General features: G+C 38.9%; 2 protein-coding genes across 3 annotated transcripts; one reads left to right on the top strand and one right to left on the bottom strand.

The window, feature by feature from the left end:
* LOC128359945 (solute carrier family 13 member 2-like) lies at positions 1-7,674 on the bottom strand. Its single transcript, XM_053320255.1, has 12 exons — positions 7,573-7,674; positions 5,393-5,521; positions 5,090-5,226; positions 4,786-4,984; positions 4,036-4,205; positions 3,267-3,389; positions 2,963-3,172; positions 2,694-2,788; positions 1,618-1,733; positions 1,366-1,527; positions 456-593; positions 1-129 (listed from the first exon to the last, which is right to left on the bottom strand). Exons 1-12 carry the CDS (start codon positions 7,672-7,674, stop codon positions 1-3), a joined length of 1,710 nt encoding a protein of 569 aa, XP_053176230.1.
* A 4,410-nt stretch (positions 7,675-12,084) lies between these two features.
* Positions 12,085-15,727, top strand: slc46a1 (solute carrier family 46 member 1). Of its 2 annotated transcripts, XM_053320649.1 has the most exons (6): positions 12,085-12,480; positions 13,266-13,657; positions 13,754-14,232; positions 14,981-15,064; positions 15,352-15,508; positions 15,652-15,727. In XM_053320649.1, the coding sequence occupies exons 1-6, from the start codon at positions 12,157-12,159 to the stop codon at positions 15,695-15,697; spliced, it is 1,482 nt and encodes a 493-aa protein (XP_053176624.1). In that variant the 5' UTR covers positions 12,085-12,156; the 3' UTR covers positions 15,698-15,727. The 2 variants fall into 2 exon arrangements, with proteins under 2 accessions (XP_053176624.1, XP_053176625.1); XM_053320650.1 differs by lacking the exon at positions 15,652-15,727 and having other exon boundaries at positions 15,352-15,512.
* The last annotated feature ends 385 nt before the right edge of the window (positions 15,728-16,112 follow it).

The following is a 16,112-nucleotide window of genomic DNA, read 5'->3' as shown; positions in this document are numbered from 1 at the left end:
TCAAGGAGTTTTGGTGGCATTAGCCCAACTGGGGAAGGTATTCAGCTGGAACAAGGCCACTCCCCACGTGTTAATGGCAATGTTGGTGGTTATGACTCCAACAAAGTTCAGAATGAATCCAGTCCTGGCCTGTAAACAAAGGAAAAATAATACAAATGAAACAAAGACAACATAGTGTTTCATCAACAGAATAAATGTCATACCAATCTCATAATATTAATACCAACTGACGCATTTATACAGTGCAGCTGCTTTTCCATTTCACAGTTTACCTGAGCTCAATTTCCATGTTAATATTCAGGATATTTTGTGTTTGCAAATAGATAATATGATATGGATCAGGATTAATATAAGCTGCTTATCTCAAAATTGGATCCACAATCTTTATCCAAACCACTGTGTGCAGGTCAACACACTCACTTAGAGGGTCTTATTTTCTTTCTGAAAGGTCTTACCATGTCCATGACTTTCAGGTTGCCATAGGAGAAGGCAATGGCGTTGGGTGGAGTGGCCACAGGCAGCATGAAAGCCAGCGAGGCAGAGATGGTGCAGGGAAACATGATGTACAGCGGGTGTATCTTGATGGCGGTGGCCTTTAAAAATAAACATTCACACAGATGTAAAACGGGGCAGATATGAATATTTATTTATTTCATTGATATCTAAGACAGTGGCAGATTTGTTAAATGGCCCCTAAAAGTTTATATAATTATTATACAAGCACGCAGATCAGATGAAAATAATTCAAAATAGATGCTATTTGAGTTATTTGAAAAATATTGGTCACAAAATTCATAGCTCCTTAAACTTAAATGATGTATAGATAGACAGGATTTTGTTCAAGAAGTGGTGTAGTTAGCATTTTATTGGTTTGTGGCTAATCCGTTCTTGTTTTTACATTTTTTTTTTAGTTTTTTTTTTTTTTTAAGGTTTAGTTGAGGCATAAGGCAGGAGTTACTCTACATTTTTCTTACTGTCAACAAAAAATGAAGAGAGCACAACCAATAATTTGTCGATCTGTCTCTAAATTCTCTCTGGTTTTTCTACTCCGTCTACGGCTCTTAGCACCAAGTCCAATCATTCCAAATGAAAAAATACATTTTAAAAAGTATATAGATTCACTTTAAAAGGGGTGCAGTAATTTGCTAAAACAGCTGGACACTGTAGTTTTTAGAAAACTTTGTTCAAACAGGATTGAATCATGAATTTGTTAGGGACTATTTACAGCTGACAGAATCTGGCATGTGATTTGTTACACTAAGAAAAACATCACCAACTTCATGCTTTAACATTGTCCAGCTTTAAGCACTGAATGTATGTGAGAGTGAGCATTACAGATTGAGACAGTATCGTATTGCGTCTCACCATGGAGGCCAGTATTGGCAGAAAGAGAGTGGTGGTGGCAGTGTTACTGGAACATTCGGTGAACATGGCCACCAGCAGACACAGCAGGATGGAGATGGCAAACGGAGGAATGCTCTGCAGTGGTACAAGACTCTCTCCCAGCCACATAGAAAGTCCAGATTTCTTCATCCAGTGTAGAAAAAGAAAAAAACATCAGTGTCCAAACATCTGAGGGCAGGAGACAAATGTGGACTCAATGACCAGCTACGTTACCTCACTTCCATGGGCCAATGCAAAGCCTCCTCCCAGAAGCAAAAGGATGTTCCAAGGCATCTTTTCATGGACAATATCCCAATTAAGCAGGGGGGAAGGAGCTTCAGCAGGGGCCCCTATTAGAAGATAAAAGAGAAAAGCTGGCTGTTATTGGTTAAGATGGTCATAAATAATGGCATATCTAACTCTAAAGTGTAGAAAACCACAGCTTTTACTGTGTGCAGATAAGATACTGTGACCATAAAGGGACCCTTTAAAGATAAAAAGGATATGTGGTAAACAGGTAAGCCTTCAAAATCACTATTAAAAGTGGTTGTAACTGGATTCATATTTTTAAAATCTGCTCAACCCAACTTTTTTTTCTCTTTTCCAAGATGAGAAACGAACTTTGGCACCTCAAAGTCTGCCCCAAACCTTTTAAACTAAGAGTCTGTTAATCATTATGTCACCCTTCTGTGTATAAAACACAGAAGCTTTTCCTCTTTTTGAGGAGCAGCAAAGACCTTGTCGCTCATAGGCAGCAGCAGGACACGCTCAACTTAAGTTACCAAGAGGAGAAAAGATTTTCATTGATACAAAAGTCATTTGTCTAAGGAGCAGCACAGCATGTGCTGTTGTACAGGCTTGACCTCGGGGCTATCAGGCTACAAGTCAGGAAGGAGTTGGGATAATGTTTATTAGAAAGTACTGAATCAGCTAAATGAGTTGTCACATGCTGTACAAGTTATTGACATGGTTATGAAACTGCAAGCCTACCTTCATGTGAAAGGCTTAACATGCTGCAAACATAATGTGATGAAACAATCAATGATCACTCCCCATTGCTGAAAAAAGACTTCTGATGTAACATATATAATTGTATCTTTCTTAAAATGTGCTGATTTGTGTGATAGCTTCAACATATCAAAATAGAGATAAATACTCAAAACGAGCACTCCCATGTTGGAACATGAAGGAAGCGTTTTATGTTTTAAGACTCTAAACATGAGATCTTCTGGAAGCGCATGGTCAGTTTCTTTATTCACTTTTCACTTGTAGCACACATGATATAATAAGAAACATGCCAGCCGGCCTACCATCCTCAGACTTCCTGCAGCATCTGGGCAAATTGGAAGGGATGCAGAAGAAGAGTGCTGACATTAATATGGCCACCGTGCCATCTGTGACGTACCTGTTGAGAAAATACTATCAGTGTAATGCAAATAATAATGTAAAAAACCTCATGACATGATCTGACACTGGACCAGCACTTCCACAGAGCCCAACATAACTTTAATAAGAGACCCTCCCTTGCTTTCTGCTCTTAGCCAAATAGCCAAAATGCCTGATTAACTATAATACTCACGTTTTTTCTTTGTTGAAGAGCACAGTGGCCCAGCCGGGTATGAACCCAGGCTCCCTGGTAAACCACAGAAGAACCAGCAAGATGAAGATAACCAGTACACAGCCCTCAGCGAAGCTCATCCTGCCCAACTTTTTGTACTCATCTTTGATTACTTGGTATGCCTCCTTGTCACCAGCTTTATTTGTGCCACATCCAAAGGACTTTTTCAAGCTGGAATAACACAATAAGTGGAAATAAATTCCTCCTTTATTCATAATGTTATGTTGTTTGGTCTTAATAATGTATCGGAAAGAGTATCACTTACTTGAAGCCCAAAAACATAAACTGCAGCCACAACCAAGAGAAAGCCAACATTAGCACCATGTTGGGAAATGAGAAGCCAAAAAAGCTTGCAAAGTTGATGATGCCACCATTATCTGGAAAGAGTCTGTTAATTAAAAGAAAAACACTGTGAACTCCCAACAAAAACATACTAGGAATGATAATAATCATAACCTGCACCTTATCACAGATTGTTCAGACAGAAAGAATAACTAAGTTTACCACCGTTTGTCTGTGTTCAGGGACAAAACTTTTACTTATCTTATTTAATTTTAATCATAATATGAGATGTATGTCGTGTTTATTTTTTAAAGGTTACAGGACAGATTACTCCTGGGACTTAATTATTGGATGTAATTGACCATCATTTTTGTCAGTAATAACATTTTTCTCACTGATTTCATTACTGTGATAAATATAGAGTATCAATACTTTATATATAACTCACTGCACCAACACAAGTAACAAAACAAATTTCAAATGAGTCCAAGAAACCGACCCATGTGGATGTAAGAACAAATGTACCTGTTATACCTAAGAGTATTTTGACCCACTGTATTTATGTGTAAATCAACCTTAACAAAGCAGACTGTTTATATTGCTTTTTATTTAGAAATGCTAACTGGGTAAGACTGGGGAAATTTAAACATTTAATAAAGGTGTTTAAAATGGGTCTAATCATGCCCCTTCCCTTCATGGACTGGATTGGAAGTTGTGTGTGTGTGTGTGGGGGGGGGGGGGGGGGGTCATACTCATCAATCTGGCCCTTCAGGATGACATTAGGTGTGGTTCCAGTGAGGGTGGCTGTTCCTCCAATGCTGGCTGCATAACAAACACTTAGACTCATTCCTTTCGACAGTTTCACATACTTCTGCTCCCGCTTAAGTCTACGCTGCTCTGCCTCCGGACTCCAAACAGAAACCTCTGGAAGGACAGAGACAGAGACAGAGATAGAGACTGAGACTCAAATTGATGTTTTTAAAGGGACATTTAGCATTAATAGTACATGATACATTATATCAGCTTCTATAATTGCTTCACTCACAAAAAGATGAAAAGTTTCTAAAAAAGAGGCAGCATTTTGCAAGATATGAACATTTGTTGGGTTTTTTTAAGTTCTCATAAGCCCCATTCACACATGCACTGCAACCCTGGAGTTATCTGGACATTATTAGGTCCAAATCAGTTGAGCTAGATATTATACAGATTTTACTCCACGAAGTTGAGTAAAGTCTTTCCTATTCGAGGCTTTTATTGTCAAGACAAATTGTAAAAACTAAAAGAAAAACAACTTACTTGAAATAATATCATTTTCCTTGCCTTCCTTCATGTCTTTGCTATCATCTGCATCTGTAAAACACCATTAGAACAAAGCAACAAAAGTCAGAAAATCTTCTCTTTAACAAGTAAAACGTGAAGAGCAGAAACTAGACTGTCACACACTCACCCATGTTGATGCTGCTGTCCCTTCTTATGAGCTCCTTGTTGTTGTTTTCTTTGACGTCACCCATCTCAAAGCCTTGGTTTTCCAGGCCATCCTTTGCAGCAGCCTGGTCGTGATCCCTCTCTTCAGCTTCGGCCTCTGTGTCACTCAGCTGCTGCAGTACAGCATTGGCGATGGGCAGCATCATAGCTGTGGAAGCCGTGTTACTGATCCACATGGACAGAAAGGCTGTGGTGCTCATGAAACCTATCATCAGGCTGAAGGGGAAGCAAAACAAATAATTAGATAGAAATGCATAAATGGGATGTAAAGATATTGGATATTGGAGTGATAATCGTCACTGAGAGAACAAGGTGTCTTACAGAGAAGGCTTCACCCCAACAATAAGCAGAACTTGAAGGGCGATCCTCTTGTGCAGGTTCCAGTGCTCCACAGCGATGGCCACCAGCAGCCCACCAATAAAAAGCATGTTGGAGTCTTTCAAGTACTGGATACAAACCTGGATAAAAGAGGAATAACAGAGTTAAAACATGTTTCAATGTGCAACTTGTTTCTAGATCTTTTGAAACTGTAAAAAGATCCTTCAATTAACAAATCGTATTCGGACATATCACATTTCAAGTCAAAGAAATGGCTAATTGTATGTAAAATACAGTCAGACACACCTCGCCTGATTCCATGATGCCCATCATAGGGAAAAGAATAACAGGCAGCAGGGCAGTCACAGCCAGAGGGATACACTCTGTACACCAGTACAGTGCCATCAGGATTATCGCATAGCCACATTTTGCCTCCTGTAATGACAGACAAGGACTATGCTGATTGACATGCTTAATACAAAACATACAGTATACATGACTATAAATGGTCTGTAATGGTATAAAAGCTACATTTTCGGAAGAGGATTTACCTGTGGTCACTGCTCAAATTTGCAACCAGTCTATTAGAAATGACATAATACATTTCTAGTAACACTATAACTTTAGGGCTAATAACTGTCTAGTGCTTGATTTACCATCTTAATGTTTCTTTCTTATTTTTTAATCAATCAATCAATCAATCAATCAATCTTTATTTGTATAGCGCCAAATCACAACAAAGTTATCTCAAGGCACTTAACACATAGAGCAGGTTCTAAACCAAACTCTTCAGGTTTTAACTTTAAAGAGACCCAACATTCCCACATGAGCAACAGTGGCGAGAAAAAACTCCCTAAGTGAGGTCTTATTTTTTAAGTGAGATGCCATATAAAGGAATCATATTATTATTTATTATTATTGTTTGTGTGCAAATAAAGATTATATTATTATGCTGTATAAAAGGCAAACAGCTGGACAAGAACTATCAAAGAAACATACTTAAATTTACATGTATCATAAAAGCTGAAGAGAACAAAGATTTTGGTCTTTGAATTAATGGCACTGATTGAGCACCCAAACATGACCCCAATTTATCCTGTTTAAAGATTACATGTTACAAAGGGTCACTGCTGAGAGGACGACGTAAAAGCCATTAAATCACTTCGAGACTGACGTCGTTGATCCTTTTTGATTGTCTTTCATTTTGTTGACAAAATTTGGCTTCAGATTTAGATACATATGAGCTGTTGGAAAGCCATCTCCCCTTCTCAAATATTCTTTGTGGATTTAAGCAATAAATTCAGAAAACACTGTGTGCCTGTATTTGTACAATGCTCTAAGTGAACTGAATGTTAGTATTAGAAAAAAAGAAATATTATAAGGTAGCTGAATCACCTGGACATAAAATATTGTGATTCCTGATGATACATTTTAACAAAAAACATTTCTATGCAGTGTCCCTCCCATTGACGCCTTTCTCATTTTTCATCTTCTACCATTGAGACAATCTATCACACCTCTTCCCTCGTCTATCTTGCATAGTAATATGGTGCATACCGACAGTGTTTTATTACATCTACTCTCAAAGCACTGCTGCTATGTACTTTGTACTGTTTACTCCTCATAATCACATTACTCTTGGAATTTAATCTTAAAAACATTTCTTGTAGCCTTGTATAAATTGCTTAAAAGAACACAATTCATGGATTATATGATTATCACAATACACATTCATACAACCAAGTTACTAATGAATAGTCTCAAGTGACTCACCACCTATACACGGAGGGCAAATATAACCTGTTGTGACACCTACAGGCAAATGCCATGGTGAACTCCACCTTATGTTATGGAAATTCACGCATTTTTAGGTTTTTTTTACTTGTGTCAAATGTTACAGTTGGTCAGATATGACATGAACAGCGTGGAAGGATCGAGTAAGTTGGATAAAAGGGCATAGGAAGCTACAAGTTAAACCTGTTCTTTAAGCAGTTGGGATGCTGGTTCTCATTGATCTAAGAAGGTTATCAGGCCTTGAAAGAGATCTATGCTTCACTTTTGACGGTGGAAATGGGTGTGTTAGGTTTCCCATATCAAGCTAATTCACCTCTAATAAGGACTGACACTAGAGCACAAGTGATCTTGAACAAGGCTTCGTGTCTCAAGCACTAAACTGATGACTATGCTGTACCATGTGTATTCTGCATTTAATTGCCACATATCTTACATTTTGTCGATAAACTTAGTGTCATTTTTATGACTTCTTAAGTAAGAAATCCTTTATTTACCTGCTGATGACACATATTCACACATATATTTTCAGCAAAATTTGAGGTTTTTCCCTGTAGGCTTACCAAAAACACTTTTCCCCAACATATGCAATGGAATGGGTTTAAAATCACAATGGGAGCCCCAGTTTGCCGTCGTTAGATGTGTCATCCTTAGTCACCAAGTGTGAAGTCTAAAATCATGTCCAATGTTCTTACCGAGGTCGGGATGATCAGGGGCAGAGGCAGAAGTAGAAGAGGTGTCAGAACTATCACAATGTAATTCCTATATCTCCACAGTGACGTTAGAAATCCAGCCATGATCCTCAAGGTGTGATGGACATTCAAAATATTGAACAGTCAGAAGAAAATAAATCAAACAATGAAATGAAATGATTAGTGACACCAATGTTCTGTCTAAAAGACAGTTACGTATGAAGTCACAGTTTATATACTGGTATACATGGTATGTCCCCCTGAAAAAAAGATTAAAAATTAACTTTTGAGTGTTGGGGGCTGCAAGTAGAGGGTGTGTTTCCATGTGTTTAGATAGATAAGGCAAGAGACCAGGAGCAATAATCTAGTGGCTGCTGCTTTGTCTGTCAGGTGTGATCATCAAAAGCACACATAACTGTTTATTACCGCTAGTTACATGATCATGCATGGTTTAATACTGAGAACGCATATCAAAAACCCATCACACAGCCAATACAACAGCAACAAGCATGGACAAAACCGCAATTTGCATTGCTCTCACATAGAAAGCATTCAATAACTACCTTCCAACCTTCAAATTTCCTCTCTGTAGCTCTGTAGCGCATTTTGCAAATGTGTATAAGTCATTTTTATCATATGGACAGCAATGTGTCAAATTATAACTTCACTGAAATATATTAAACCAACACCCCACCACAAAACAATGGTCAAAAATAAAGTCCACTGAAACCTTTCCTGCTGTTTCCTGCTTCCCCTGTGACTCATTACTGCAGAAAAGACTGATACATTCTGCAGAGTATTACATTAAAAATTAAAATGAAAAAAACAACATATTACAAAGTGTTGAAAGACAATGACTTCAAAGCTTTGGTGCCGGTTGTGTGTGTTTTGTATGAGTATGTTTTTTTATTTCAGTGTGCTGATTGACACATGAGCTGTTATGTCTGTTGGACGGATTCACTGTCGTGTGTAAAATGAACTGCTGTGCAAAGCAGTGTGTTAGTAAAGTCGACTGTGTGAAAAGTTTGGAAGATGCAGATTCACTATTGAACCATGCATGTAACCAATCATAAAAGACAGTAATAAAGTCACAGTATTTCTCAGTGCAGATGGAAGAACAAGGCTTAATTATTGGCACTTAATAACAGGGTTGGATGTATGTCTGTGGGCGTAACTTGCGAGAAACAAATGGTATGATTCTAGAGAAAATCCTTCATAGGCAGAAATGTAGACAAACCAGATTGTCCTGACTCCTGTGTGTGTGTGTGTGTGTGTGTGTGTGTGTGTGTGTGTGTGTGTACATGCATGTGTGTGTTTGTGTGTTTAAAATGAAAAGGTGAGAACAGGTGAGAGTGATGATTGGTGTGTGAGGCAACCTTAAGTTACTATTACAATCCTCATAAACTGGAAGTCAGGGGCAATAAGGATTATTACTACCTCTCCCGCTATTACTGCAGGGAGGAAAGACACATTGTATACCAATAACATTTTCATCACATTTTCTACATAATTGTCAAAAAAAATCAAAAGATCAATAGTCAGTTTTAGAAATTAAACTATAGCTTAATAGAGAGAATATCTGACTGGTGTATGGAATTGGTAGATTCAGATGTAACTGTCATACTATAGCACTTTTTTGTCTTCACAGGAGTGTTTTTTCCACAGTTGTTTGTTATGTTCAGGTTCACTGGATACCAACAAGGAGGAGCAACACTATAACAGATTTTATAATGGCAGTGACTCCCTGTGGGTGTAGCTTGTGAGAAGCAGTGGTATGATTCCAGAGAAAATCCTACAGGTTCAGAAGTGTTGACAAACCAAACTCTCCTGCGTGTATATGCATGCATTTGTACGTTTGTGTGCATGCATGCGTGCATTTGTGCGTTTGTGTGCATGCATGCGTGCATTTGTGCGTTTGTGTGCATTTGTCATTTAATGTGTTATGTGTGAAAAGGCAACAGCAGGTGAGAGTGAAGATTGGTGTTTTATATCTTGAGGCAACTTTGAGTTTTAAGTAACTACTGTCAGGCTTGAAGTCCCTTGCTGTTAGTGTTCAGAGAAAAACAAAATATACAGATATAGTTGGAATTTAAGTAATGACTTTCATTACATTTCGATAAAGAATCTCTACTCTACTCTACGTCACTCTATGCGACACCAGACCTGCACTTATTGGAGGCAATGGAGGACATCGAAAACATCAGTCCTTGGACAGCTGTTAACAAAGGCTAACAAAGTAAAAAATGGGGGCGTGTATTAAGTGGTTAAAGGACTGTTAGGTAGGACATTCTTTTATGAAGTTTATAAATTTATGGCAGTGTGAACGATGCCTAAGAGCAGCGTTTACAGGAACACAACCTAATACAAAACAAACCCAAATGGCTGAACAAGGAGTAACGATGAAACCAACCATTTGGGAGTGTTTTGGATGCAGATTTCAGTTTTTGTAAGTCTCTATAGATAATTTAACCATTTTAAGTCTATTCAATTAATAAATAAGTAATTCACTAGGGGACCACAGGGTTGGTTGTTACATTAAATAGATGTCACACACATAGACCTGTGAGACACTTGACTTTGAGGGTGGGAAGAACTTTTAGGGTTTTTCATGTCAAATGTAAATATCCAGCTCTTCAGTGTTTCTCTTGTAGGCCTTTACACAATGGGTTCATGTAGGACATCCATAATAAAACAATAATTACCATTAAAATGTATGAAGGCTAGCCAACATGTGGTTGTTATTAGCCAGTAGCAAAAAATCCCAGTTGAAGATACCACATTTTCTTCAGGGTTATTGACATATACATTAACATTTAACATGAAATAAATTTAAGGGGAGAAATGTCTGTGTTTGTGGACCTATTTCTGTTGTAGTCCCCATTGTTTTGGTTAATGATGTTGTCTTTGTTTTCAGTTATATTATAAAACATTATGAAATCTGTTCTGTTGCCCTGTCAAAAGACACCAATAAAAAAGAAACCGTAGATGGTTTACCCACAAAGGCCAGGGAGGCTGTACCCTTTTGTGTCTTTCGCGTCTTCCACTGCCACATTAGATCTTGGGCACCACCAACACTTGTGAATGAAAACAAATCATTCATCTTCTTAACTCTCACCTCGGGACTAGACAGATACACTTTTAATTGACAACTTTAAGCTCCTATAGTCATTAAAACTGCACAAAACACTGGCAATATTCTTATATCAAACGTCCATACTTACTTTTTGCATCTGTATGAATTGCACTATATTATTTATTTACTGTAATTGCCCACAAGTGAAGGATATTGACACACAGTCAATTATGTCACTGCTTTTCTAAGAAAAATCATAAAAAACAAACTAGCTACTAAGTACATGCAAAGACAATTATCCATCGATAGGATCAGGGTTAGGGTTAGGTAATAAAGTCCATCCAAAACAAACTGCTCCCATGTCTCATAAATGTCTAATTTACAACCCTAATTATGTCTGCCGAATCAACCTGGCCGGGCAAGTACTGAGGTGTGTTCAGGTTTACTGGATATCAACAAGCACGTATTTATTTTAATACCATATTGGTACATTAAAGGACTATTAGGTAGGAGATTTTTTTCTGTCAAATTTATGACAGGTGTAGTGACTGGGGAAAAACTCTATTTAGAGTCAATCAATCAATTAGAGTTTCACAATGAGACATCGAATTTATAGAAATTTATAGAATTTATATAAATATCATATCAGCTAACTAATTACAAACAAATCTATGACTTTTGGAGTGTCGTTAAATATTTTGAGGTGGGTCTTTATTTATAAAATAATGGCTGCTAGTTGTGACATGTGACCGTGGTTTCCACAAACGTTACTGTAACCAGGATTGGGGAAGATTACATGTAATAGGTTACAGATTACTAGTTATACTGGCTACTAGGTTTTTAATCTATCTGATGAAGAAAGCAAAAACAAAAAAAATGTAGGGCATACTAAATTAAATCACCAGATAGGCCTACAGGTGTGCACATTTCAAAATGTTTTGGCAGATAAGGCTGCTTTGTATAAATCAAAGTATTTCTAAGCCTAAAAACTAGAGAAAATTAATATGCCATTTTACTTTTGAGCATAATATCTCAAAAAATGTCTTCTGATTTAACAAGAAACATCTTGAAGATTTCATAATGATAAGGTGGTGGATTCATGTGTAAATATGATACACAAATCAGAAATGCAAAAAAAACAAAACTGTCCCACATTACCCTAATCCACCCCATTTAATTTGTTAAAGGTTAGGGTTAGGGTCCAAAATGGCTGATAGAGTGCATTTCCCCTATTCATCCAGCTGGGGGCGCTAAATCCCCGCTTTAAAGTGCAGCAGTATTGCTTCCGTTATCTAGCTGAGCTGTTAGATTTAGTTACACTGAAGCTTTTAGTATTAAACAACCACGGAGACACAGCAGCTAAAATAAACCTCAGTCAGCATTATCAACTAGCTGCGTCAGAAAAAAAGGGAACTGTGGTAGAGAAAGAGAGAAAAGGCGAGTTTTGCTTGTGTGTCCAGACACTCTGTCTGTAGGCTACCGAGTTATAACACAGTTCATGTTGGTAGTCTGACATGTACGAGCCGGACACCGCAGCTATCCTTCCCGGCGATGTGCTCAACTCTGCGTCGACGGACGACGAAGTGTCTCCGATTGATTCATTTGACCACAAAGAGGAAGTTCATGCACGGGCCTCCAGCTCCCTGCGACCGCCGTTTTCATGCCCGCTGCCAGTCTCTGTGGAGCCGGTGTTGTTCTTGTCCATGTTTTCTCTGGCCCTGCAGGCGCCCCTGTCCACTCAGTATCTGTGGGATCGCATCAGTGAAGACCTGGGCTACAATGGCTCCAAGAGGTCGGAGTGCAGCAACAGCTCAGTCCTCCCCGACCCTCTGCTGAAGGTAGGTGGCAACTTCCAACAGGGACAGAAACAGACACCCCACCCCCCCCTCAAAAAAAAAGAAAAGCTCAGCTGTTGCTGAAATAGGCAAAGCAATCATAAAGACTGTCCATACAGATCATATCAAACATTATTTGTCATTCATTATTTTACATCCAGGTACTCAGAAAGACAATACACAGTTTGGGGAACATTAATAGAAATAACTACACAGCCACACAGTTCACACAAGGTATAAAAAGCAACGCACAAAAACAACATAAATCATTGTAAAAGGAGACTCATGCACTAGTGTATTTAGAAATACCTGACCATCAGCACTTTATGATGAGAGTTTTTAAAGAAGAATGGGGCCTTCAAAGGGGCCACATCATCTGGATCTTAAATGTAGGTGCATAGATTAGATACCTGCATTCCCCTTTTGAGAAAAGAAGGAACAGATTTCAAGATCATTACAACATTTAACACAAGATCAGCATCACCAAAGACGAAATAAAAATAGCTGTCAGAAGGAATAGGAATATGATGAGCATGCATAATTTGAATCTTTAATTTAGTATCAGTTTTAATAGATATAGATAATAGATATATTATTTGTTAGAACCCAGAGCCATTACAATTTGTATAACGTGTACTAAGAGAATTATTTCCACAAATGGTGCAAGGTAAGTCAGGGTAATATAGGGACAAAGCAGGAACAACTTGTATCTCTTTTTACGCAGTCTCAGTGTCCCTGTTCACTCAAAAGTGTAGTTGACCAGATTACACGTATCATGTCTTCCCCAGGAGGTGGAAACTTTGACAGCTCACTGGAACCTCTACATCAATCTGGGAGGCTTTTCTTTAGGTCTGTTGGTGGTTCCTCTCCTGGGCTCATGGAGTGACCTCGCAGGTCGCAGGCCAGTCCTCATCTTACCCAATCTAGGCATGGCCCTGCAGGCAGTGGTCTATTTAGTGGTGATGTATCTGAAGCTGCCTGTGGCCTACTTCCTGTTGGGTAGACTGCTTAGTGGCCTCTCAGGTGATTTCAACGGCGTCCTGGCAGGCTGCTTTGCATATGTAGCTGATACCAGCGACAGGCATTCCCGCACCTTCAGAGTGGCAGTCCTGGAGGCTTGTTTGGGCCTCTCTGGGATGCTGGCTAGCATCATCGGAGGGCAGTGGCGTCGGGCACAAGGGTAACAAATATTTTGTGTTGCACTATACTCAAAATTAAAAACTTTTTTGTTAATATTATACAATCATTACCCATATATGTTTATGACTGCATTTAGGTACATCAACCCATTCTGGCTAGTCCTGGCCACCAACCTGGCTTCGGCTCTTTATGCTTACCTGTTCGTTCGTGAGTCCGTCCTACCAGACCCAAGTGCCAAGCTCCTCACTACTCGTCACTACAAGGCCATTTGGCATCTCTTCTCAACAGGAGGCAGCACCAACGAGGCTGGAGGAGGATTCCACCGATGCAAGTTGTGGATGTACATGCTGTGCTTTTTTTTGGTGGTGACTGTACACTCTGGCTGCCGGGAACTGTTCGTGTTGTATGAGCTGAGTTCACCACTGTGCTGGGGACCAGCCCTCATTGGATATGGGTCAGCAGCTCTGCACCTGGCCTACCTGAGCAGTCTACTGGGCCTGAAGATCATGCAGTGCTGCCTGGAGGACTCCTGGGTGGCCATTGTGGGTCTGGCCTCCAACATCATTGGGCTGGTGGTCTTCTCTGTCGCTGATACCACCCAGCTCATGTTCACAGGTGAGGGACTCTGGACTGAGTTACTGTCGTGATCTACAGAAGTTTAAACAGATTTCTCCATGGAATCAATTCAGCTGCTGTTTTCTCTCTAAACGATTTTCTAATATTCTTACACAAAAATTTCAAAATCTGATTATGGCATTATGAAGCACAGAAATCAGTTTTTCTTAAAGGAGTTTACAAAATATTCATTTAATGCCATAATGTTGTAATTGAATGTTCCGTATGTTACTTTTATTGTCCTCATTTATTTGTGTTTTTATCACTGTACTCTGTGTTTTGAGAACATGCGCTCTTTATTTTGGCTACAAGTGAAAATAATTTCACTTTATCAGGCAAATGAAGACTGAACAGGGCCAACCTTGAATACCAGGTTATAAAAAAGTAAATTCTCTCCTTTTGGAATGTGCTTTCTCTGCTCGCAGCCCAGTTTGGTTTGTTAAAAAGTTGCATGTTAATTGAAAGACCATTCATTATTAGAAGAAATGAGAGGAAATACCTGTTTTGAAACTGATCTTTAAAGCTTGGCAATATGAGAGACGTTACTGCAAAAAGATTTAAGCAGAGAGCAAACATAATCTCCAAGTATGAGTTAAATTACCATTATTATTATTATTGTTGTTATTAATAGGTAGATTTTGATAGAATGATTAATATCAACAAACTAACTACTTTAAATTGATGTTAGACAGATTGGCTGACAAAACTGAGGATTATATCTCTGAGTGCCTTGTTTGTCTCTCACCAGGTTATGGGCTGTGTTTCCTCTTCATTGCTGCGACACCTGTGATCAGGTCAAAGCTGTCCAAGTTGGTGGGCCTGTCAGAGCAAGGTCAGACCCTGATCTTATACAAATCTATAACACATTTAACAAACTGTAAAAATGTAAATATGTTGTCTTACATTGAGAAAAAATATGTTAATATGTTTAATTGCACCAAATGCCCAGGGCACGTGGCGATGAAAGCTGTGTCTGTGTTGGTTGAATGATTCAGTAAATTACAGTTAGATTGGTATTATGAGTCAGTGCTGTTTAATTTGAAGCACAGGTTCCTTTTTCACATTGTGTCCTGTGGGTTTGTGTACATATTATAGTTGTGTGTGTGGGCTTTCTCCCAGGTGCCCTGTTTGCCTGTGTTGCCTGTGTGGAGACCTTATGTTATCTGGTGGGTAGCAGTCTCTTTAACTCACTCTATCCAGCCACACTGCACTTTATGAAGGGCTTCCCCTTCCTCTTCGCTGCCATCATCCTCTTCATCCCCGCTGGAATGATTGGGTGAGTTTTAGTTGTTTTCTCAATAGTATATTCTACTTTTTGTCAACTAATGCTAAACAAAATACTCACAAAAACATAAAATCAATACACAAACCTTTTTATAATGAACAGTTAAATATTCATAATTTTTCATGTCTTTTCAGGACTTTGCAGTGTTTAGACCAAAGGAGAGAGCACAGAGGCTCCTGACCTGAAGGGAGGCAGAGAGTTATGATTCGTTATGATTCGTCCTGTTGTCAGTGTGTGAGGTGAGCAGCTGTGACATAGAGACATCCATCATGTCACACCGAGAGAGACTTTTGATCTTGCCACAGCAACGGGGCAGAGGAATAACTCTTACCTAGTTCAGAGATGAGATTCTTTCAACTAGCCACATCAACCAGATCAAGATCACAGTTTGAAGAATCAACAAATTAATGACTGACCTTACTGAACAAGACATGGTCAAAACCTAGTATATGGCTTGACCATGTATGAAATGCTAGAGGGCTTTTAATTTGAAACGACAGACACAAGTGGCGACACTCAGTGAGGTGTCTGATGACATCACTCGGTCAGTTTATAGGGCTGGCCCCTGCAGTCTAGCCAAAAACCTCTTATTAAT

The sequence above is a fragment of the Scomber japonicus genome, chromosome 6 (assembly GCF_027409825.1).
Source record: "Scomber japonicus isolate fScoJap1 chromosome 6, fScoJap1.pri, whole genome shotgun sequence".
Taxonomy (NCBI): domain Eukaryota; kingdom Metazoa; phylum Chordata; class Actinopteri; order Scombriformes; family Scombridae; genus Scomber; species Scomber japonicus.
Note: the sequence above shows the minus strand (reverse complement) of the source record. Positions and strands in the feature narration are given on the sequence as shown.

Coding starts and splice junctions, on each gene's coding strand:
- LOC128359945 (XM_053320255.1), bottom strand. CDS start 7,674: ATGGCTGGATTTCTAACGTCACTGTGGAGATATAGGAATTACATTGTG. Junction 5,227..5,392: donor GCATCATGGAATCAGGCGAG/GTGTGTCTGACT, acceptor TCTTTTATCCAG/GTTTGTATCCAGTACTTGAA. Junction 1,734..2,693: donor CTGCAGGAAGTCTGAGGATG/GTAGGCCGGCTG, acceptor ATCTTCTAATAG/GGGCCCCTGCTGAAGCTCCT.
- slc46a1 (XM_053320649.1), top strand. CDS start 12,157: ATGTACGAGCCGGACACCGCAGCTATCCTTCCCGGCGATGTGCTCAAC. Junction 12,481..13,265: donor TCCCCGACCCTCTGCTGAAG/GTAGGTGGCAAC, acceptor TGTCTTCCCCAG/GAGGTGGAAACTTTGACAGC. Junction 13,658..13,753: donor CAGTGGCGTCGGGCACAAGG/GTAACAAATATT, acceptor GACTGCATTTAG/GTACATCAACCCATTCTGGC.